Below are 22,973 nucleotides of genomic sequence, written 5' to 3'. Positions count from 1 at the left end.
CTGGCCAGAGATCGCCTGCCTCTAAGCTTCAGGCCTTTCACAAGAATTGCTCAACGAGGAGTGTGCCCTTTTTGTGGCACTAAGGAGGACCTGGTTCACGTGTTCTCTCAGTGCGCACTACCAGCTGCCCTCCATCGAAGGATAGCTAGCTTGTTTGGCCACCCAGGTGTTCCTTTCAACACCGTTCGTTTTCTTCAACCCCTGTCGCGACAAGCGGCTAAGCAATACGTGCTTCTGCTTGTTGAGTGCTCGTACCAAGTGTGGGTTGCACGGTGCTGTGCCGTCTTTGATGGCAAGCGACCCGGGATTCTCGAAGTGCTTGCAAAAGTACGGAAGGAGGTCTGGTTCGTTCTCCACCGAGAGTGGCAGCGCCTTGGTGCAAAGAAGTTCTACGAGACGTGGCACCGTCCGGCAGTGATTTTCAGTGAGGCAGGAGGGCAGATAACCATCAACTTTTAATGATGGCTTTCTCTAAGGCTCCACGACTAGGCCTAGTGAGCCAGTCGCCCCCGAGTTTGGTCTGTATGGTCTTTCACCCGAGTTTTGCATGTGCTAAGGTGATCCTGTCACCTTGTCGGGCTTTACCCGCAAGGTCCGTGTTGGCGCCTTCTGTAGGCTCGGCTACTTTACTCGTCGAGGCGGAAGGTGGTTCCCTTCTTCGAGAAGGACTAAGCCGGCTTTCAGCCGTGCCGGTTTCCGTGGGTACGTTTGGTTTGTGTGCAGCAGCACTGGCCTCTGCACCAAATAGTAGTCCCGTAGACCCCACAGGACGGATTGTGTCTCACTGCGCCCTTGTGGTGAGGAGACGGGCCATGACCGCAAAACGCCTCGCGCTGAGCGATAGCCCATCCGCACTGTGGGGGTGTTGTTGCAGGCTCTCAGCCGCGCGACAGTGTGAGGGCACGGGCACTTTGGTTGTGGTGACTGAGGTTACCGCGACCGAAGGCAGCACCGCTGCCACTTTTTTGGGTACGTCCGCTTTGCGTGTGGTGGCGAGAGCTACCGTGCCGAAGGGTAGCCCCTATGTCAAGTCTCGCTGGGCCCTAGTGGTCAGGAGACGGGCCATGACCGCAGCGCGCCCCATGCGCCGCGATAGCCCACCATGCCAGGGTACGTTCACTTTGCGCGTTGCGACTGAAGTTGCTCCGCCGGAGGGTAGTCCCTTTGTCGGGCCTCCCTGGCTTGTATGCCGGGAGGCAGGCCGCGTCTGTTGGGCGCCTGGCGCCGAACGGTGGCCCCCTTGCCAGGGCATGGCCGTCTGCCCGAAACAAATCTTCCCCCCACACAGCCCTGGGGGGAGGGAGAGCCGGGACAGACGTAGGATGATGATGGGTTGATGAGTTAAGTGTGACTCTGGGACAAAGCGTTTCGGCGCCGCGTCTCCTTCCTATCTGACAACGGCTCTTGTTTTCGGCAACCGGCGTCGTACCAAGCGAAAAGCAACACCATGTCCGGACGTGGCAAGGGCGGCAAGGCGAAAGGCAAGAGCAAGACCCGTTCTAGCCGCGCGGGGCTTCAGTTCCCCGTGGGCCGTATTCACCGCCTCCTACGCAAGGGAAACTACGCCGAGCGCGTCGGAGCTGGCGCTCCGGTCTACCTGGCTGCCGTACTCGAGTACCTGGCCGCCGAGGTGCTCGAGCTGGCGGGCAACGCCGCTCGTGACAACAAGAAGACCCGGATCATCCCCCGTCACTTGCAGCTCGCCATCCGCAACGACGAGGAGCTGAACAAACTGCTTTCCGGCGTCACCATCGCGCAGGGCGGTGTGTTGCCCAACATTCAAGCCGTGCTTCTTCCAAAGAAGACGGAGAAGAAGGCGTAAGCGAGCACCCCTTCCGCGCGCTCGCCGCATTCCCCAAACGGTCCTTCTAAGGACCACCCAAACAGGTGACGCGGCCATGTTTCGCTTCGCAGTCACGATGGCTCTGTTCGTACCCTCAAGCGTGTTTGTTTTCTATACTTTATATATATTTCCTCGCGACATCAGTTAGCCACAAGTGCGCGACGCCAAATGCTGCAAAGAGACAACCAAATCACGCAGCTCGGCACCGAAAAAGACAGAAAAGAGCATGTAAGCGTTGTCATTTCTCATAAAAAAAAAAAGCTCCACACGTAACCGTCTATCCTTACGATGACACCTGAACGGGTCAGCACAGGGACAGAGTAAATTTAATACCTTTGAATAGAAAAACAAACGTAAGGTAAAAAAAAAAGAGAGAGAGAGAGAACCCGCCGTTAGCGCATTCCATTTGGTGCTTCTAACACAATTTATTTCGTCTATCTTGCTAGGCAGCGCAGCCACTATTACACAGAACACACAACACAAGCGCTTAACTTCAACTAAACGTTTATTGCAAAAAAAAAATTGTCCAGAATATGGCACAAAAACTTGTTCAGCTTCAAAAGAAATGAAAGGAAATGACACGCGATGATTTCGAGTGTGTTAGCGCACTCTCTATCGCGCTCACGCGGAAAGAACTGTTTTTTGGATGGGGTGATAGAGAATAACAGACAGTAATGTGCGGGACTGGCACGTGTGCTTTTTGTTGTCTACCTTTTACTATTCTTTTTCTCTGTTCACCCCCTTTATAAACTCTGACGTTTGCAATGAAAGTTCAGTTGAAGTTAAGCGCTTGTGTTGTGAGGTCTGTGTAATAGTGGCTGCGCTTCCTAGCGAGATGGATCCTTACCAACTGGCCCGATACAATTGTTTATTTCGTCTCTCGGTAAAACTTCATCACCTCCTACGAGTGCACCCAAAAGTTGCGCCGGGGTCCAGCAGCCCAAGTCACCATGGCGTTACGCAAACAGAAGCCCTCAAAAACACCTTACAAGCGGCGGGCAAAAAGGTAAACACATAAATGAAATTGACACACCACAGGTTCGCAGCACGGCTGCTGCACACACACCGACTGAAGCTAGCCTACCTTTTCTCTGTCTACTCATAATGATACACACTTTTACCTTGAATTTGTCAAAACTGAGCCATTTCTTCGTAATAACGACGCGCCGACGTTCCGTTCTTCCGCGCGCTAGACAACGGCAGCCACGTACGTACAAAACATGACAGCAAAAGAGGGTGCGGCCGGAGTACGTGGCCTGGAGTGGTCTCGTAGCCAAAGCAGACACGTTGGTGGTCCTGAGAAGGACCGTTTGTTGTTGCTTGCCTGTCGACCGAAGCGCAGGGAGCAGCCCAACTTAGGCGCGCTCACCGCGAATGCGCCGAGCCAGCTGGATGTCCTTTGGCATGATGGTGACGCGCTTAGCGTGGATGGCGCACAGGTTGGTGTCTTCGAAAAGACCAACGAGGTAGGCCTCGCTAGCTTCCTGTAGGGCCATCACGGCAGAACTCTGGAAACGGAGGTCCGTCTTGAAGTCCTGAGCGATTTCCCGCACCAGGCGCTGAAAGGGAAGCTTGCGGATCAGCAGTTCGGTCGACTTCTGGTATCGGCGAATTTCACGCAGGGCCACGGTTCCAGGCCTGTAACGGTGAGGTTTCTTCACCCCGCCTGTGGCAGGGGCACTCTTGCGAGCAGCCTTGGTAGCAAGCTGCTTACGCGGAGCCTTGCCTCCGGTACTCTTGCGCGCGGTTTGTTTAGTTCGGGCCATGCTGCGTGCGTCCGATCACCTCGACTGACGGAGCGAAACTGCGCTCCTGCCGGAGATCGGCAAAAGCGGCTTCGCCGCACGACCCATCTCTCTCCCTCCCATTGGCCGAAGCGTGAGAACCCGTCCGCGTGCGAGCGCGGAAGCGTACGCCAGGATGCTGGCTGGCGCTCATTTTCGGGCAACCGTGCAGTTCGCGGCTGCAAAGAGGTACACCGAAACGAAACCACTACCGCTGTACAATACAGCCTGCTGCGCATTTCTTTCGCCTTCCAGGCAACACATCAATCGACGCTGTAGCTCGTCGCTTCCCGAAGCGGCGCGACGGAGTGCGAGACGCCACCATTCACGCCAACAGCGCGCATCGCACTAGAGCGCCTCGCATCACCGAGGGCAAATGCGCACTGCCACGCCAAAAAAACTTGCTCCTTGCGTTGTCGCTTATTTGCGACCATTACGTAGATGGGCGAAGACGACGAGAGACCACCGGCAGTGTTGGTATATGCATACACGTCCGCGCAACGACAAGGAGTAAAACGCAACAAAACATTCTAACACAAACACCCCGTACATCCAACTGCCACTGAGCGCGCCTACTTGCTCAATCGCTGACAGTAACGGGACTCAATTTTATCTTCCTTTCCCTCTTAAGAATCACTCATACATACTTGCCAAACTACTAGGTGCGCTCAATGGCGGTCGGATGTACGGGGTGTTTGCGTTCGAATGTTTGGTTTCATTTTTACTCCTATTCCCTCGATATGTCGTCTCACTCTGGCTTCCCTCATCTCTCTTTCTCTACACCTTTATTCCTATCCTTTTAATCCCTCCTCACCCCCCCATCCCTTGTGAGCTACCGCTGAGGTGTCGCATCCTGATGCAGACAGTTTCGGGGCTCACCTTCCTCTTCTTTTCCATCTTACACATCAGCAATCCCCCCCTCCCCCACCTCTAAGTGCTAAATATGTGGCACAAAAAGCAGGAAATGGACTCAATGAAAGGGTGAAAAATAATAATCATAATAGAAACGAAGATCAACACGCGCCTCAAAAAGTCCCATTCACTCCTCTTTCACATTTTCACGAGAAAATGAAGGTACACACTTGGAGAACAATTTTTGTTATAGGTAGGCTTGCCTGAGCAGAACCACTGTCGTGCGCCTTGGTTACACATTCGACACGCCTCGTCCTGTGCGGAGGTGGGTGGGAAACCAAGGGTGCACTTGAAAATGCAATGCTCGTGGGTTGGTGTCGCCATCTGACGGCAGGCTCACGCGAGCGCGCCTTGCTTTCGAATTTCCCGCGCTCGAACCTCTCGCGTTTACATCATGGGCTAGTCCCCCCCCCCCCTCGCGTGGGCGGCGAAGCCAGCCTCCCTAGAGTGACCACCTCTGCCGGCGAAATGGAAACACTTGTTGCGTAGCTGTCCGTCCAAGTAAAGCTTTCACAACTGCAGTGTTCGCAGCACCAGTACAGTACATGAGTGCCACTTCTATCAAGTGCAGCTTCCCTCAGCACGCTGCATGGGCAGCGCTTATTGTGTACTTGCTTCTGACTTGCGCAGAAATTCTGTTTAAACATCCCCTTCCACTTTTCTTTTTTTTTTGTATTTTGCAGCTCGGCAGCGCCAGGTGTGAAAAAAAAACAAACAAAAATTATTAGGCGTGACAATGTACACAATGTGTTATTGAATGGGGCACTTCTGAGTGCACAGCGGGCGCGGTAAACACGACCAACCTGTCACAATCAATTTTTTCATTTGTAAGTACTCATCCCTTCTTCGTCTGGGTGCCCCACGGTAGAACATAGTGCGTTTTTATTTATTTTGACACAACGTGACGCGATCGTGTAGTGGGCATTCCAAAGAAAAAAGCGAGTTCGTGCTTCCTGAGCATAGTCGTGTCTCCGAGAATGCAGTGACCAGGGTAGAACGCTGCGCTCGGCTTCTTCCTTCGCGCGATAAGGTAACTAGGCGACGTTCGCTTGACGGGCCCGTTTTAGCAGCTTGGCTTGCAGGAAGGAGAGGAAGAACTCGCAGATGCGGCGATTGATTCGTGCATGCAGACCCAGGAGAAAGACGACGACGCGAACGAAATGCGGTGAACGTGACAAGTACCCAGCGCGATCAAGCTACTACTACACGAGGTGCTGCTCACCTGAGCGATGACGCAATGATATTGCTACGGAGAGGAAGAAAAGGAAGAGGTGCGACTGACAGGCGCGCGACTGGGCCAATCAGCCATTGTGTCTCTTGCCTGTAGTTTTTACTCTGCAAATACATCTCGCTCAGAAGCAACCAACCTCGTAACATATTGGTGAGAGGTGCTGGGTAACCATCAGGCAACGGAGCTCCGCAGCGGACGTCGCATCGCCCTTCCAGCCATGGCCAATGCTCAGCCCTCCGCGTCAACGTCAGCGTCTCCGACGAACATGGCGTCGCAACCGTACGTTTTCACGCCTCTCAAGGATCCCGGTACATTCTGCGGAACCGATGGCGTCGACGTTGACGATTGGCTGGCCATGTTTGAACGAGTGAGTGTGCCGAACAGATGGGATCCCACACTTCAGTTGGCTAATGTGCTGTTCTATTTGAGAGGCACGGCCAAGGTGTGGTATGAGAACAATGAAGAAGAACTCACAAGCTGGGACCAATGCAAAGCAAAGATGCGGGAGGTGTTTGGCAAAACCGCCAGTCGGAAGATCGCCGCCAAAAAGGAATTGGCCTGCCGTGCCCAATCCCCTACGGAGTCATACCTCGCTTACATTCAAGACGTGCTGGCCCTCTGCCGAAAGGCCGAAAGCGACATGACAGAAGGTGACAAGGTGGGACATGTTCTGAAAGGGATTGCCGACGACGCGTTCAATCTCCTGATGTGCAAGGGCTGTTCCACCGTAGACGCGATCATCAAAGAGTGTCGTCAGTTCGAGCAAGTGAAAAGTCGCCGCATTCTACAAACATTCGCTCGACTCCCAAACACCGCTGCAACATCTACTTGCGAGGACCAGTCAACACCACAACGTGCATCGCCGCCGGGAGACCTTACACGCATTGTTCGTCGTGAACTGGAAGCTATGGCGCCCTCGGCGTTCTATTCGCGCAGTACCGATGCCACTCCTGTTACTGTTCCTCTTGTTCAAGCCATCGTGCGCCGGGAGCTTGAAAACATCGGAGTGCATTCCGTGTGCCATGTCACCGCGCCTAGAGTCAGCGAACGCCCTTTCGTGATGCCCTTCTCCGACCGACGGTCTTCTCCACGTACTCGCAACCCGGCTGAGTGGCGAACTGCAGATGACCGCCCTATATGTTTCAACTGCCACCGCGTTGGACATATTGCCCGTTACTGCCGCAACACATGGTCCTCGGCACATCGCGCAACGACCAATATGACCCGTTTCGACGATACCGCCCGCACCTTTCCACCTGCCGAAGAGCCCAATGCCATTGACCATTCTCGGAACACTTGGTACAGCCGCTCGCCTTCACCACGTGGGCACCAGTCTCGATCGCCGCAAACACGTCGCCCATCGTCCCGTTCGCCGCAGCCACGGCGCTTCTCGTCCCCCGTGGCTTCCGGCCGCGTTGTCTCGGAAAACTGAGAAATGCAGCCCCCGGAGGTGGTGCTGCATTGACGACTTCCGCAGCAAATCCTCTTTCCGTTCCCACCAGACGAAGTGTAATAGACGTTAAAGTAGACGGCGAACCTGTACAAGCACTTGTCGACACCGGCGCAAGCATTTCGGTCATGAGTTCAAGCCTACGCACACGTTTAAAGAAAGTTCTGACACCAGCGGCTGCACAAATGCTCCGTGTGGCCGATGGCGGCACGCCGATGGTTCTCGGTCTGTGCACTGCCCGCTTACGTATAAAGGACCACACTACTTCTGTCATTTTAGCCGTGATTGACCACTGCCCTTATGACATTATCCTAGGCCTGGACTTCTTGTCGAATCATTCTGCTCTGATCGATTGTGCTACAGGCGTTCTTCAGCTAGAGTTGCCTCAGATAGTCGCTGACCCCCCCACTGCCCCGCCGCGCCTGTGCTCTCTTCAGGATGTGCGGCTGTCAGCTCAGGCAGCCACCTTCGTCGTTTTGACCGCACAGCCCCAAGTTCCCGATGGTCAATATGTCCTCCTTCCTCTCGCCGACGTCCTCTTGAGCCGCAACATTGCCATTCCCCATACGCTTGTGACTGTTACTGACAATTGTACCTCGCTTCCACTTCTCAATTTCAGCTTGTGCCCTCAAGTGCTTCCTCGTGGCATGTTCTTGGCCAGCGTATCTAATGCTGACGAATTCGAAATAGCAGCGCTCACCACCGAGATTGATTTACTTCAGTCTCCAGTAGCGAACAGCACCTGTTCTCGGCCAGATCGTTTCTCGAAGATGATTGCACCCGACCTCAACCCTGCGCAAGCCAATGACATCCATCGCCTTCTCGCGTCATATACCGACATTTTTTCTTTCGACGACAGACCTCTAGGGCAAACATCCACTGTTCAGCACCGTATAAATACTGGTGACGCCAGTCCTATTCGCCGACGCCCCTATCGTGTCTCCCCCACTGAGCGTAGAGTTATCCAAGCAGAAGTGGACAAAATGCTCAACAAAGGTGTCATAGAACCATCAAGTAGTCCTTGGGCCTCCCCTGTCGTCCTTGTGAAGAAAAAAGATGGTACATGGCGCTTCTGCGTTGACTATCGCCACCTAAACAAGATCACACGAAAAGACGTGTACCCGCTACCACGCATCGATGACGCGTTGGACTGCCTACACGGGGCTACATACTTCTCGTCTATAGATCTCCGGTCCGGCTACTGGCAGATTTCTGTCGATGAAATGGACCGCGAGAAGACGGCCTTCATTACACCAGATGGTTTATACCAGTTTAAGGTCATGCCTTTTGGACTATGTAACGCCCCTGCCACATTCGAACGAATGATGGACTCTCTCCTGCGTGGTTACAAGTGGTCTACTTGTCTTTGTTACCTAGACGATGTGATAGTCTTTTCATCTACTTTCGATAGCCACCTGACCCGTCTCGCTGCAATTCTCGCAGTCTTCAGAACAGCTGGGCTACAACTCAATTCCAAGAAGTGTCAATTTGGTCACCGTCAGATTGCCATTCTGGGCCATATTGTAAACGCCGATGGTGTCCAACCAGATCCCGAAAAGATCCGCGTCGTCCGTAGCTTTCCAGTGCCCCGTTCTACATCCGACGTCCGTAGCTTCGTCGGCTTATGTTCCTACTTTCGCCGTTTTGTGAAAAACTTCGCTGACGTTGCCCGGCCACTGACAGATTTGCTGAAGAAGGATACCACATTCTCATGGGGCCCTGAGCAGGCTCAAGCGTTCGCCGCTCTCATCGGCTACCTAACTACGCCCCCCATACTTGCCCACTTTAATCCTTCTGCTGCCACAGAGGTTCGCACCGACGCCAGTGGCCACGGTATCGGCGCAGTTCTCGCTCAGCGGCACCACGGTAGACAGTGCGTGATAGCTTACGCCAGTCGCCTGCTTTCTCCCCAGGAGATGAATTATTCCATCACCGAGAGAGAGTGTCTAGCTTTAGTTTGGGCCGTCGCCAAGTTTCGGCCATATTTATATGGTCACATTTTCACTGTCGTTACGGACCACCACGCCCTCTGTTGGCTGACTTCTCTGAAGGACCCGACTGGACGTCTGGCTCGCTGGGCTCTGAGGCTTCAGGAATTTTCGTTTACCGTCAGCTACAAGTCTGGCCGTTTGCACAAGGACGCAGACTGTCTTTCTCGATATCCGGTAGATCCTCCTGATCCCGTTGCGCCTGACCTGGAGAGCAGAGTAATGGCGTTTACAGACGTCAGCGATATGCGCATCGAACAACGACGGGATGAGTCATTGCGCACTATCATCGACGCCATCCAGTCTGACAGCCATGACGCTGAATCCCGTATGTTCGTGCTGCATGACGGCATCCTCTACCGCCGCAACGTCACCACTGAAGGCCCTGAGCTTCTGCTTGTCATCCCTCGTCATCTACGGCCTGCCATACTTCAACAACTTCACGACGCACCAACAGCGGGACACCTCGGCGTTTCCCGCACATACGACCGCGTGCGACGTCGATTTTTCTGGCCTGGATTGTACCGCAGCGTACGTCGATATGTCGCCACTTGCGACCTCTGCCAGCGCCGGAAAAGACCTTCTTTGCTGCCAGCTGGATATCTTCACCCAATTGAAGTCCCCTCTGAACCATTTCATCGCGTGGGACTCGACCTTCTTGGCCCTTTTCCGACGACGACACTAGGAAATAAATGGATTGCCGTCGCCACAGATTATGCGACCCGTTACGCGATAACAAAGGCCATGCCAACCAGTTGCGCCACTGACGTCGCGGATTTTCTTCTTCATGACGTCATCTTACACCATGGTGCACCCCGACAGCTGCTTACGGACCGCGGCCGCTCTTTCCTGTCCAAAGTTGTCGATGACCTCCTTCGATCGTGTGCTACAGCCCATAAGCTATCTACCGCCTACCACCCACAAACTAATGGCCTAACTGAACGTCTCAACCGCACGCTCACAGAGATGCTTTCGATGTACGTCTCCGATGATCATCGAGACTGGGATACAACGTTGGCCTATGTGACCTTCGCATATAACTCCTCTCGACATGACACTGCGGGATTCTCGCCTTTTTATCTTTTATATGGTCGCGACCCCATATTGCCATTTGAAACCACCTTGCCTCTCGTGCCATCTCCTTCCGAGTACGCGCGCGAAGCCATTGATCGGGCTCACATGGCTCGTCAAGTTGCCCAGTCTCGCCTCACCAGGTCACAGGATATGCAAAAAGCCCGCTACGACCACCGGCATCGAAATATAACGTTTGCCCCAGGTGACCACGTGCTCCTCTGGTCACCGTGTCGCCGTGTAGGTCTCTCCGAAAAACTTTTGTCCCGATACGCCGGACCCTACCTAGTCTTACGTCAAGTTAGCGACGTAACCTACGAGATAGCACCATTGCACTCCAATACGTCACCAAGTTCGTCACTAGTTGACATTGTCCATGTTTCGCGCTTGAAACCCTACTTCTGTCGCACTTCTCCGGACTCTCGCCGAGACGGCGCTCCAACGCCCGGGGGTCCTGCTACGGAGAGGAAGAAAAGGAAGAGGTGCGACTGACAGGCGCGCGACTGGGCCAATCAGCCATTGTGTCTCTTGCCTGTAGTTTTTACTCTGCAAATACATCTCGCTCAGAAGCAACCAACCTCGTAACAATATTGCAAAGAGGGACGGGCGGGTATGGCGAACCGCTGGGATCACACTGCCGAAGCATCAAGTGGGTAGCCCTGAAGAGGGCTGTTGTGTTCTCGTTGGCTGGCTGCAGGCGACGCCGCTGGCTTCTTAGCCTCCGAATCCGTACAGGGTGCGGCCCTGACGCTTGAGGGCGTACACGACGTCCATGGCTGTCACGGTCTTCCTTTTGGCGTGCTCGGTGTAAGTGACGGCATCGCGGATCACGTTCTCGAGGAACACCTTGAGAACGCCGCGAGTTTCCTCGTAGATGAGGCCAGAGATGCGCTTGACACCGCCACGGCGCGCCAGACGACGGATGGCCGGCTTGGTTATGCCCTGGATGTTGTCACGCAACACCTTTCGATGACGCTTGGCGCCACCCTTCCCCAGCCCTTACCGTTGTCAGAAAGGAAGAGGAGTTGGCTCTCGAAAGTGCCTCGTCCCAGAGTACATGTCACTCATCAACCCTTCATCATCCAATTACGTTCAACCCGGTAAGGGTCCCGCCCCTGGGAGGGGGACGGGTCTTATGTTGTTTCGGTTGAACGGCCCTACCCGGACAAGGGTGCCGCCTCCGCACGACGCCCAGAGCACCGCGCGGACGCGACGTATCTCGCAGCCCCACGCCGCGAGATTGACGGTGCCTTTCCCAGACAAGGGGGCCACTCTTTAGTGCCACTGACGAGGTCAGGGCCCACGGAGCTGTGGCCTCTCCATCGTGACCGGAGGTCGAAGACCCCCATGGTCCCCGCTCAAAGCGAGCGGTTGTGCCACGCCCCCGCGGCGCGCCGAAGACGATCGGCGCGCGCGAGGAACACGTGGCGGGCGTGTGCCCGCTGGCTGCCTGCCAGCGAGCGGTTTGAATTGCGCGCGCGTCGCAGCAGTCGCGCGCGCAGCAGACCGAAATATGCTAAGGTTAAAGCTTGGGCGAGTTGGTTCAAATACATGATTAAAAAACACGGCGGGGAAGCGGCTGAAATTGCACGTCTGAAAGATCAATGTGTAAGTAGGGCATCTGTAACCCTCTCTCAAAAAGAGATGGACTTCTTATCTGTAGGATGAACACGTGTGCGGTGAGACAGTAGCGATATGGTGATGGTGACGCTTGTGCGAATTTTTTTGATATTGTGGTGGACACGTGTTATTTGCCTGCCATGATATATATTTGTTCGCATTTCCTAATAAAGATCAGTTGTAAGTCAGCGCTCTGTCCTGTCTCTTCCTTTCTTCCTGCCGTTGTTTGCGCTGTGTTTTTTAATTAAGACCGAAATAGCCACGCCGGCGGCGGGGCTAGCGAAGGAAACGAGTTTAGCTCGGAGGGGGAAAGGGTGCATGCTTTCTCTCCCTCGAAGAGAGGCGGGAGAGGAGGGGAGAGCGCCCGCGGAAGGGCGCGCTCTTTGAACGAAAACGCGTTCCCCCGGAGAAAGGAGAAGGAAGGCGCCGCCGAGCAGAATGTAAACAAATCCCCAGGCGTGGTGGCTTGTCCTAGCGCGGAATAAGCGCGCTGTCGGACTTAAACAAAGCATGCAGGCGAGTAATGCCTCGCCAAATCCTGCTGCTAGATGTTCCGCCATCATAGTTGGATGGTTAGTTGCCCTCGAGACTCACTAAAGATCACTGCCGGTCGGTGCCAGGTTTCGAGAAACTTCTTCGCGTCTAGGCGATACCGTTCACGAAAGAGATGAAACCAGACCTCCTTCCGCACTTTTGCAAGCACTTCGTGGAGGCCCGGCAGTCTCCCCCGGTAAACGGCCTCGCATCGCGCCAACCAAACTTGGTATAGGCACTCAACGAGAAGAAGCACGAACTGGTTGACCGCGTGAGACGGGAGCGGACTTAAATAACGGACCGTGGGATAAGGAATTCCCGGGAGCTGAAAGAGGTCGGCTATCTTTCGGAGTAGGGCTTTTGGAAGGGCGCACTCGTAAAAGACGTGAACCAGGGCCTCTCCACTGTGACAGAATGGACAAACACCTCGCCGGATGTTTGGTGTGTTGGGTCTGTACGTTATAGGCAGACAGCCCCTTGCCAGGCGGTACATAAAAGTAGCACGCCTGGCGTCGAGAAAACTGGCAGTGATGAGATGCCAGTTCGGCTTGTGCCGGCACAGGTCCAACATCTTGTAGCGCTCGGGTGGAGGCGGGGTTATGAGGCCGACTAGATCTTGGAGGTGCACCTCGACCACGTCACACTCTGGATCGACGCGCTGAATCTCCGCGAGTGTCCTAGCCGCGCCCGCGTAAAAAGCTGACGGGGTTCCCGCACGAGGCACGCTGTGAGAGAGGGCGCCCGCCGAGAACTGCCGTAAGCGCGTGCTAAGGAAGAACGACGCGAAGCTTCGAGTGAGTGTCATGTCCGAGTCTAACGCTACTCGGGTCCATCTAACGTGAAGCACCCGGGCCATGAGCGCCAGGTCAGGGACTCCGAGTCCTCCCTGATCTCTGGGCAGCTTCAGGACAGGGCGCCCCACGTAAATACATGAACCGCTCCATAGAAATTCGAAGAGAGTCTTTTCCAAGCGATTCTTGGTTTGACTCGCGACCGGCATAACGCTAGCCACGTACGTTAAAACCGAAAAGATTAACGATCGTGTGATTGTTACCCTTGCTGTCAGCGGACAAGAGAGTTTGCCGAACTCCTCGATTCTGGCTTCAAGCTTTTCTTGCGCTATCCGCCAGTTTTCGGGAGTCAGCCCTCCCGGTTCGAAGTGGAAACCTAGAATGCGCAGCCTCGCCTTCACGGGTAAGCCGTGTACGGGCTGCGCGCTGCTTGGAGCTGAGTTTAAGTACATTACTGCACTTTTCGACCGATTAACGCGTGCGCCGCTCGCCTCGCAGTACTCGTCTAAAACTTCCAAGACGGTGCAAACGGTTGCCTCGTTTTGGACTACGATAGACAAGTCGTCCGCGTAGGCAAACAGCGCGACGGGAGGGGCGCCCGGTGGAAGGGGAAACTGAGAAAGTCGGCTGTCGCCAGACAGTCGCTGCAGGAGCGGCTCGAACGCGAGCACGTACAGGGCAGGCGAGAGCGGGTCGCCCTGCCTGACCCCCCTGCACACGTCGAACGACTCCGAGACGCGATCCTGTATGATGACAGCAGACGTTGGCCGAGAATACAGAGCTCTAATCATGCTAACAAACCTGTCACTAAATCCTGCCTCGTTTAAAACTTGGAAGATGAAGTGATGGCTTATTCTGTCGAACGCCTTTTCTTGATCGAATGAGCATACGATGCCCGGGAGATCCCGTGCATTCGCCCATTCAATCAAGTCTCTAATCGCGAAGCCATGTAATTGGCAGGATCGTCCTTTAACGCAGCATGCCTGGTATGGTCCCAAAACAGTACTGAGTACTGGAGTGAGCCTAACAGACAGGCATTTGGCTATGAGCTTGTAGTCGCAGTTGAGTAGTGTGATGGGGCGCCACGCCCTGAGGTCGGTGCGTCTCGACTCGTCCTTGCAAAGGAGAGTGATCAGCCCCTTCCCCTGAGTCGTTGACAGCGTCCCTTCACGCAGCAGCCTGTTCACCAGAGCGGTGAAAGGCTTCCCGAGCACTTCCCACAGTTTGACGTAAAATTCCACCGTCAAACCGTCGGTGCCCGGGCTACGATTACGCTTCATAGTCACCAAGGCCGCGTGGAGCTCCTCCTCCACGAAGGGAGAGTCGCAGAGCTCGAATACCTGATCGTTTCTTACGAACGGAAAGGCGGCCGAGGGCGGAGTTGGCTCAGCGTAAAGGTTCTCGTAGAACCGCTTTGCCACCTCAAGTACCCCGTCCGGCGTTTCCACTAAGCTACCTGTCTCTGGATCGATGAGGTGCATCAGAGGCGTGTGCTTCCTAGCTAGATGTCGCCGCAAAATGGTTCGACTACACCAAGCCTCCATTTCCCATCTCTCAGCGCGAGCGACGGCCTTGAGGCCGTCCCATCGTCGCTGGAGCGCTACTCTTAGCTCTTTACGAAGCGTGACCAGCGCAGACGCAATGCCAGGGCCGGTGGACTCGGGCCGAGACAGCAGGAGGATCACACCGGAGATAATTCTTATCTCCTCGCGATCCTCCCGCGCTCGGCGCTTGCCCCACGACCGAAAGCACTCCGCGACGTCGGCCTTCACTTCGTCCCACCTGTCGCCGTCTAGCTCTGGTGTTGCGTGTACCTTGCGTTGTATTACACGCGCCACGTCAACGAGTATTTCTCTGTCCTTTAACAGCCGGGCGTTTAGGCGCCACGGCCGCTTACCCTGAGCTGCGATGTCTGTGCCGGCGAACCTTAAGATAAGGAGGCTGTGGTCGCTTAAAGCCGAGGAAACTAACCACGCGGAGTGCATACTGGGAGCCAGTGACGGCGAGACGTAAAAGCGGTCGATCCTGCTTCGCGCGCTCCTGCCAGTCCAAGTCATTCCTGACTGGGCCGGCCGAAGAGCGCGCCAAGCATCGATCAGCCCCAGCTCGTCGACTAGCTCGCGCAGTACGCCTTCGCCACGCCTATCTGACCATTTCGGAGGAGTGCCTCTGAAAGTTCGACGGTCAATGGGATCTAGCACGCAATTGAAATCCCCCACCAGTACGACTCGAGAGGGGCCGACTAGCTGGTTATCCAATGCGGCAAAGAATTCTTTCTGCGAGCGGAGGTCGTTTGGAGCATACACGTTTACAAAGCGAATGCCAGAATCGAGGTCCATCCACATCAGACGGCCATCAGTGTCCCTGAAGTAGCGCAGCACGGAACCCGTGAAGCGCGGCATCAAAATGATGGCCACGCCCCGCGAACCGCTCGCGCCATAACCCCAGTAGGACCTGGTGCCAAATGTCGCGTCGAAGGACCTGATCTGACCGAGTCGATGGACGTAAGTCTCCTGTAGGACGAGAATGTCTACCTTTCTAGCACGAGCTAGCTCGATAACAGCGTTCTGTTTTGCGGCGCGAGAGAGGCCGCGGCAGTTGAAAGAGGCGATGGTGAGAGAAAGAAAAGCCATGGTGAGAGTGTAGAAAGAGTGCGCGAGTTGCGCGGAAGAAACCAGCGGAAGAACGAGGGGAAGGGAACGGTGGTATCGCGAGCTAAGCTACGCTCTCTCCCGCGACGGGAGAAAGCGGTGTGGACGCGTACGACGCGTCCGAAAGCTCGGAGCAGTCGCACGCGACCGACTTGCAGAAGGTGCACGGAGTCGGGCTCCCTGCACTCATTTCTGAGTCCTCCACAGTGGTCGACGACGACGAATCGTCGTCCACCACTGCGGTTGCTGCTAGGCGTTTGTGCTCAGGGGAGGCGCTCTCCGAGCAGCTGGAACCGGACGAGGACGTTGACCTTGCCCTCGCGGCCGCCGCCGCCCGTGCCCGGCTGCCGCCGCGCTTGCGGCGACGAGGTGACCTCCCTCGCCCCTTGGCAACTGGGGGAGAAGGCTCCTTCTCGCCACCGCGGGGAGAGGGCGCAACTGGTTTTGCTGCCTGTTTGGGACTGGAGGGGCGAACCTCCTCCTTCTTCTGCGCCGGGACACGTTTCTGTGTGTGCACCGGCGTTTTGGCGCGTGGCGCTGGCTTTACCGAAGCGCTCCGCGGGGTCTCGACACGTTTTGACCCCGTTTGTTTTTGCACGGGTGTTTTCGCACGTGGTGCGGGCTTGTTGGAAGCCTTCAGAGGGGCCTTGACAGGTGTGGCCTCCTTCTGTGTTGCCACTTGTGTGGCAGCGGTTTGCGCCGGCTTCTCCGAAGCGGTCGGAAGGGCCTCAACAGATTCTGGCGCCTTCTTCTCGCTGTTTTCCACCACCTCGACTTCTCCTGGTGCGGCCATGATGGCTTTTCCCTGCTCCCCTTTGTCCGTAGTTACAGGCGCTGGCGCGCCCGGGCCCTCCGCACTCACCGCGGTCGGAGGCGCGACCTGCGGCACACTGGTCCGCGTGGTTGCCTCCGAATACAGCCTCTGCTTGCAGAGGTGTGGAGGGTGATCCCCGCCGCAGCGCTTGCAAGGCGCGTCGCAGGTGGGATGCCCCCACTGCTGGCACCGTGCGCACCACGGCGTGGAGCACGTTTTCCTCTCATGACCCGGTAGCCTGCACCTGCGACACAGGCGCACGACTCCGTCGTATTCGCACCGAACGACGTGCCCGTCTACATCGGTGATGTTCGGCACGGGAGAACGAAGCTCCATGCGAGCACGTCGGTTTCCCGTTTCTATCCGGAGACCGGTCAGGTTATCGTCCGAGATGCCCAGCACCTTGCCGTAGACCTCAAGTGCTCGGCTGAGCACTTTGTCGCTGGCGTCGGCGGGGTACTCGAGTATGCGGACAGTAACTTTCCGCAGCCCACGATATTCAAAGCGAATATCGGCGTTTTTGACCTTAATGGTCGCGGAATCGGCTAAGAAGCGATCGACCGCGGCTTTATTCCTAAAAGTAACCTCAAAGTTACTCCCTCCAAAATCCTGAACAGCTTTCAGGTCATTCTCCCTAAAGCGTTCCAGGAACGCCTTAGCAAGCTCCAAATTGGTCGTGCCTTTCGGAACACGACCGGCGAAAGTCATCGGGCGAACCCGCGAAGGGGCTACCATCGTGGCGGTCCACGTGGCAGCCCTGTTAGGACTAGGCTATGCTACCAGCGCTGCACTAGCCTAACAACCCGGGGGGCCCAGCAAAAGAGGTAAGAGAGTGGACGACAGTCTCACCAACAGTCGCTGCTGGTAATCCAATAATCCAAGTAATCCGGGTGATCAGGCAGACATGACGGCTTCCGAAGTTTCTGCTTCTGCTTCGAAACGCGCCCGGAAAGCGAATGCTCCACACGATCGAGTCGCGGTGTCGGCGCCGGCCCGCGAGACTGAGGAGGAAGGCGAACGGCGCACGCCGGTTGGTCGGCGGCCAGCTCGTCTCTCTCCCTCTTTTCTTCGCGAGGAGCGCGTTGGAGGCGCAGGTTGCTGCACTGACTATTTTTCTGCACTACAAGATTGAATATACACGGCAAACATGCTTTCGTTTGTTTGTTTGTTTTTAATTCTTTTCTCGTTACTGTTGCTAAGTTTCTTGCCCATTCATTCACGCACCCTTCACTGCTGCAAAATGGCGTATCAGTCGTATCAGCTGCCCCAGCGGCAAGGAGACATCAAACCGAGTAAGCGACAATTCATGTACGCGTACGTACAAGCCCAGCGGATACAACGCGTTCGCTAAAAAAACGTTTCATCGTGTCCACTGAACATGACACACGCAATATTTGTCAAAACTCACAGCTGCAACAGCTCACCTGTGTGCCGCACGTAAATAAACTGCACACTTAACACTTTGCGACTACTCGTCCCCGGCGTGTGCCCCCTCCCTCTTTTTTTTTTCTTTTCTATGTTCTCGCTTTCTCTCTAATCACATCAATGCCTCATTTGCACGCACGAAACCCGTTTCACGGCGTCACTTTGACGCCATCCTTGTCGCCAAACCAAGGGACTAACACACGCGGTCCGGGCACGGCCTCATGGCCGGGAATTTCTAACCAAAGCGTGCTCGCGTTGTTGTGGACGCCGGCACGTGAAATTCGGCAAAGTAACAGCACCTTTGGCTGGCTACGCGTGTCTCAAATTTTACTGTGGCAGCTCCACTACATATCGCGATACGGCAGTTTCACCGAAGCCACGCAACGCGACCGCGCTCATTTCAGCATTCACGGGGACGGCAGAGAGTGAGAGCGCACCTCCTCTCGGGCGCGCCTCTCCTCCCGTAAACACGGACTGTCAAGCGGTCCGGTCGCAGCGAAGTTTCCCCATCTCCTTGCGGGGTGGTTCAACACCTGCCCGTTTCAAGTGCACGGTTGCACTGTGAGGAACCCTGCAAGGGTCACGCAATTACAGGCAAAACAGCCCTAACTCTAAAGCGCCTTACATAGGACGAGATTGGAGCGTAAAATGCACCACCCTTTATGCATTCTTTCTTCTTTACAGCGTTGGAAGAGTGTTCGTTCGCTGCATGTTTTACGCATGCGTACTTTCGCTTACATAATACCTTCGGAGGCTGACAACCTGTTAAGTAATCTATCAACGACTATCCGGACGGCATCAGCTGTGCAAAGAAGATTTGCAGTTGGCCTTCCAGAGCCGTCCAGAGCACATAAAGTAGGTCTACACATCGTGGCAACCAATATTTCGAAAAAAGTGAATTGCGTAGTATTATAAAGAATACAACTTTCAGAATGAGCAAAACTGCTTGGTTTGACCAAAGTACAAAGAGGTGCGATTTATACCACATCGATCCATTTATTGAATTAAAAATTACGCTGGCATTAGATAGAATATCGGAAACTCTAATTGACCGATTGAGGCTAGGCACGGCATACACAAAACATTTGTTGTTTTTTTTCTTTGCACAGACACGGCAGAGCTGAAAGTCCCGAATGCGAATGCGGATTGATAGATGAAGACGTATGTCACCTTCTCGTAGACTGTCCACATCACGAGACGCCGTCTTAAGTCCGAACAGTTGGCATTAGACCGCAGACCGTTTAACATGAAGAAACTTCTGGGTCCGTGGCCTACTCGAGTTTTACAGTCGCACGCTTTAAAAGCATCAACACGTTCTTTACAAGACAGCGGGATTGCTGATAAGTATTAAGAAATAACGAACTTTCATTTGTAACAAATGTACTTATTATGTACAGTATCACGTGACTCTCATCATGTGTGTGTTGTGAAATGAATGACGTGTCGACAATTATGTACACACGAGCGAATGCATCTTTATACGGACCAGACGTGTGCTCTACTGTTTTGTGCTGGTGGACCAAATATTAACGAGGGACATTATATCAGAGACTTCATTCATTGACTTTCGAACATTTACTTACCATTGTGTTCTGATATGTGCGTATAAGTGTAAGTGTGTCTTTGCATATCTCTGCCCGAGTTTTCTACTTTCCATGCACTGCTTTGTACGTTTTGCTTCAAGATACGTGTTCAAGTTTAACTCAACGGCCAAGGAGTAGCCGGCGCCATAATGGTGCGCCGACATCTCCTTACATATCATATCAATAAGAAAAAAAGATGCGCGCCAATGCCCATCTATTGTATTCCCTTCTCACGTGCCCCAATACCAAACTGCGCGTGCCATTTCTGTGGTGCAAGTGTGTTTAAGTAGTCGCAGTTTCATCTTTCACAATCATGAGGGTTCCCATATTGAAAGTATTCCTTCCCCGAACTGGTGGCAGGGACGCACGATGCGAAATTACAAAATGATCGCGCTTGAAAGCTTCATACAAATGCACTGTCGACCCGCCGAACATAGTCAGTAATCTAAAACAAAGCGGAAATAAACGGTGCGTCCGCTCATTCATTTAAGGTAAGTTTCCCACCACATTCCGAATGGAACGTACCACTCATTTGTGCCTAGCACAGGCGCATTTGTTCTTTCGAAGAGAACACAGTGTTCCGCTACACCGTGTGATTATGTAAACGTCAAGCCGAGCAGTGTCGTTTGCTGGCCGGCCTGGCTATGTTTCTTTCGGCGACGCGCAAACGGAGCACTCGGTGCGAAAACGGGAAATGCCCATACCTCCTGTCGACCGCCTTTCTTTACTGGATTTCGTACTTCTTTGTGCACTATATAAATCACCTGCGTGGTACCCCTGTCATGCGTACGCACAGTTCTTTTTTTTTTCCTTCACTCGGGCTGTCGATACTTTGCTTTCGGACAATAATTAGCATGCAGTTCGCCGCCACGCTTTTCTGCTTCTACAGCTATTGTCACATGCGTCTATATATTTCTCCCCTATCTTTTCTTGCATCAATGCTTCCGCACATTTTTCACCGCGCCACGCACTTTAAGCTACATTCACTCCTCCTACAGTCTCGAAACGGGCCTGCCCTGCGCTCTCAAGAAATAAATGCCCCAATTTCGTAAACAAATTAATGGCGTGGCAGAGAAGGAACTCTGCGCTGTCTGATGAATGTGGCTGTACCCTTCACATCGGGCGGCAGCTATCACCACCTAGCCATAATGCTGACCTAACAAACAGCTACAGTTTTTTTCTCTCTTTAAATAGTGAAGTATAGGACCGCGGTGCTTTGCAGTGAATGGTTTAGTTTTCACTCTTGCCTTGACTTTAGCCACCAATAAGATAACCACCTTCTAGTTAATTCTACCCGCCTAAAGTCTATTTTGCCCTCCCCCGTCTCTAAACCCCGGTGCTTTTGAAAAACTCTGCGCCATCATTCTAAACTATAAGGTGAAGCCCTTTACATAGCATTATCAAGTGTTCGGCAGTTTCCTTCTCTCCGCATGCACTGCATACCGTGTATACCCCTTCATATTTGGCCTGACATGTCGGAGTTGCTCGGGCAAGCGCTCACGCGAGTTTCCTATTCTCTTATTCCCCTAGAGCTGAACACACTCGAGTTCATGTTACCTTTTGAGAGAAGCGGCCACCTTCCCCCTGTTTTTTTTTTTTTACCACGCTCCTGGTTTTGTTTTCCCTCCATTACCGTACTTGTGGCACTTTTCTCCGCGCACTCGGTCTTCTCTAATTTACCTGTTCAACCTCCCCGAGCACACACGTCGAGCGCGGCACACCAACGCTCCTGCTAGCGGTGTTCAACAGAGAGAAGAGGATGGATTCGGAGCCGAATCTCTCAGCACAACCCCTATGCCGACGCAGACAATTTGGGTGGCTCTGAGAAGAGCCGTTGATTTGTCGTTGCTCGCTGTGGCCCACGACGCACGCCTACTTGGAGCTGGTGTACTTGGTGACGGCTTTTGTACCCTCGGACACCGCGTGCTTGGCCAGCTCTCCGGGCAGCAGCAGGCGCACCGCGGTCTGGATCTCCCGGCTCGTGATGGTCGAGCGCTTGTTGTAGTGAGCAAGGCGTGACGACTCGGCGGCGATACGCTCGAAGATGTCGTTCACGAAGCTGTTCATGATGGACATGGCCTTGCTGGAGACACCAGTGTCGGGGTGCACCTGCTTCAGCACCTTATAGATGTAGATGGAGAAGCTCTCCTTCCTGCGGCGCTTCTTCTTCTTCTTGTCCGTGGCGCGCACATTCTTCTGCGCCTTGCCGGCCTTCTTGACGGCTTTGCCAGACGGTTGGGGAGGCATGATTTCACACAACACGCACGCGAGACCAGAGTCGAATGCGCGTGTCCCCCCGTCTCGCCGCGCTTAAATATGAGCGAGGTGTGTTGACGAGATCAGCACAACGCGCGCGCCCCATTGGTTCGCACGGCTTCTCTCTCTCACACTCTCATCCGTTCCCCGCGAGCGGCGGCGCGCGATGGTGGCAACGGAAACCATTCGAGCACGGCTCTCATCTTAGAAGCAGCAGCTCTCTTCCTCTTTGAGCGGCGTCGCCCTCGTCTGAAGGAGGTGTTGGTTCGTGCGAGTGGGACGAGACCCGCTGTTCGCATGCGGTGACCCGGCGGACTCCTGCACAGGTTTTTCGTCGGTTTTCGCAGGTTTTTGGTGAGGTTTCTTTGTCCTTTTTTCTCCCCCCCCCCCCTTTTTATTATTTTTTTTCCAGGTTAGGCTAGCTCCTAACTGACTTGGTAGCCTCGTGGTGGTGGTACCACGATGACTACCAGTCTGCTCTCGCAGATTAGGCCGCGGGTGCACTACGCACGCGTGCCTAAGGGCGTCGGCAGTGCCGACATTTGCAAAGAGCTCGTGAAGCGCTTCACGCTCAGTGAGTTGACGTGTGTTCAGGACTATGGCTTAGGGAAGTTTGAGGTGACATTCGCGAATGACGAGGCGAATCGGCGGTTTTTAGACGATCCAGTCCTCGCCATTCGCGATGCGAGGATCAGGTTTCAGTACCGAGGTGTTCGGGTCAAGGTGGTGCGCGTCATCGGCTTCCCGGCGGACGCGGATAAGCGCATCATAGTACAACTGTTGGCGATGTATGGAAAGGTGTTGGATTTTGCGCGAGAGGAATCACCGCATCTGCCGGGAGTCTGGAGCGGCGTCCTCGTGATCAAAATGGAGATGCACAAGAGTGTCCTCAACCTCCTCGAGGTGAGGGACGTCATCGTCCACTTTGAGTATGAGGGTGTCGCGCGGGTTTGCCGGCGCTGCTACAGAACCGGACACCACGCGGCGAAGTGCACTGTACCACAGTGTGTGTGCTGTGGG

At 54.4% G+C, this 22,973-nt stretch overlaps 1 protein-coding gene across 1 annotated transcript in view; it reads right to left on the bottom strand.

Annotated features, from left to right (window-relative positions):
* LOC119182243 (histone H2B) overlaps positions 1-22,022 on the bottom strand; it is a 232,383-nt gene extending 210,361 nt beyond the window's left edge. The window contains exon 1 of the mRNA XM_075865800.1: positions 21,255-22,022. Coding sequence (XP_075721915.1) covers positions 21,570-21,944 — 375 coding nt within the window. The 5' untranslated portion in view covers positions 21,945-22,022 and the 3' untranslated portion in view covers positions 21,255-21,569. The remainder of the gene's footprint in view (positions 1-21,254) is intronic.
* Positions 22,023-22,973: the final 951 nt, after the last annotated feature.

This window comes from Rhipicephalus microplus, chromosome 6 (genome assembly GCF_043290135.1).
Source record: "Rhipicephalus microplus isolate Deutch F79 chromosome 6, USDA_Rmic, whole genome shotgun sequence".
Lineage (NCBI taxonomy): Eukaryota > Metazoa > Arthropoda > Arachnida > Ixodida > Ixodidae > Rhipicephalus > Rhipicephalus microplus.
Note: the sequence above shows the minus strand (reverse complement) of the source record. Positions and strands in the feature narration are given on the sequence as shown.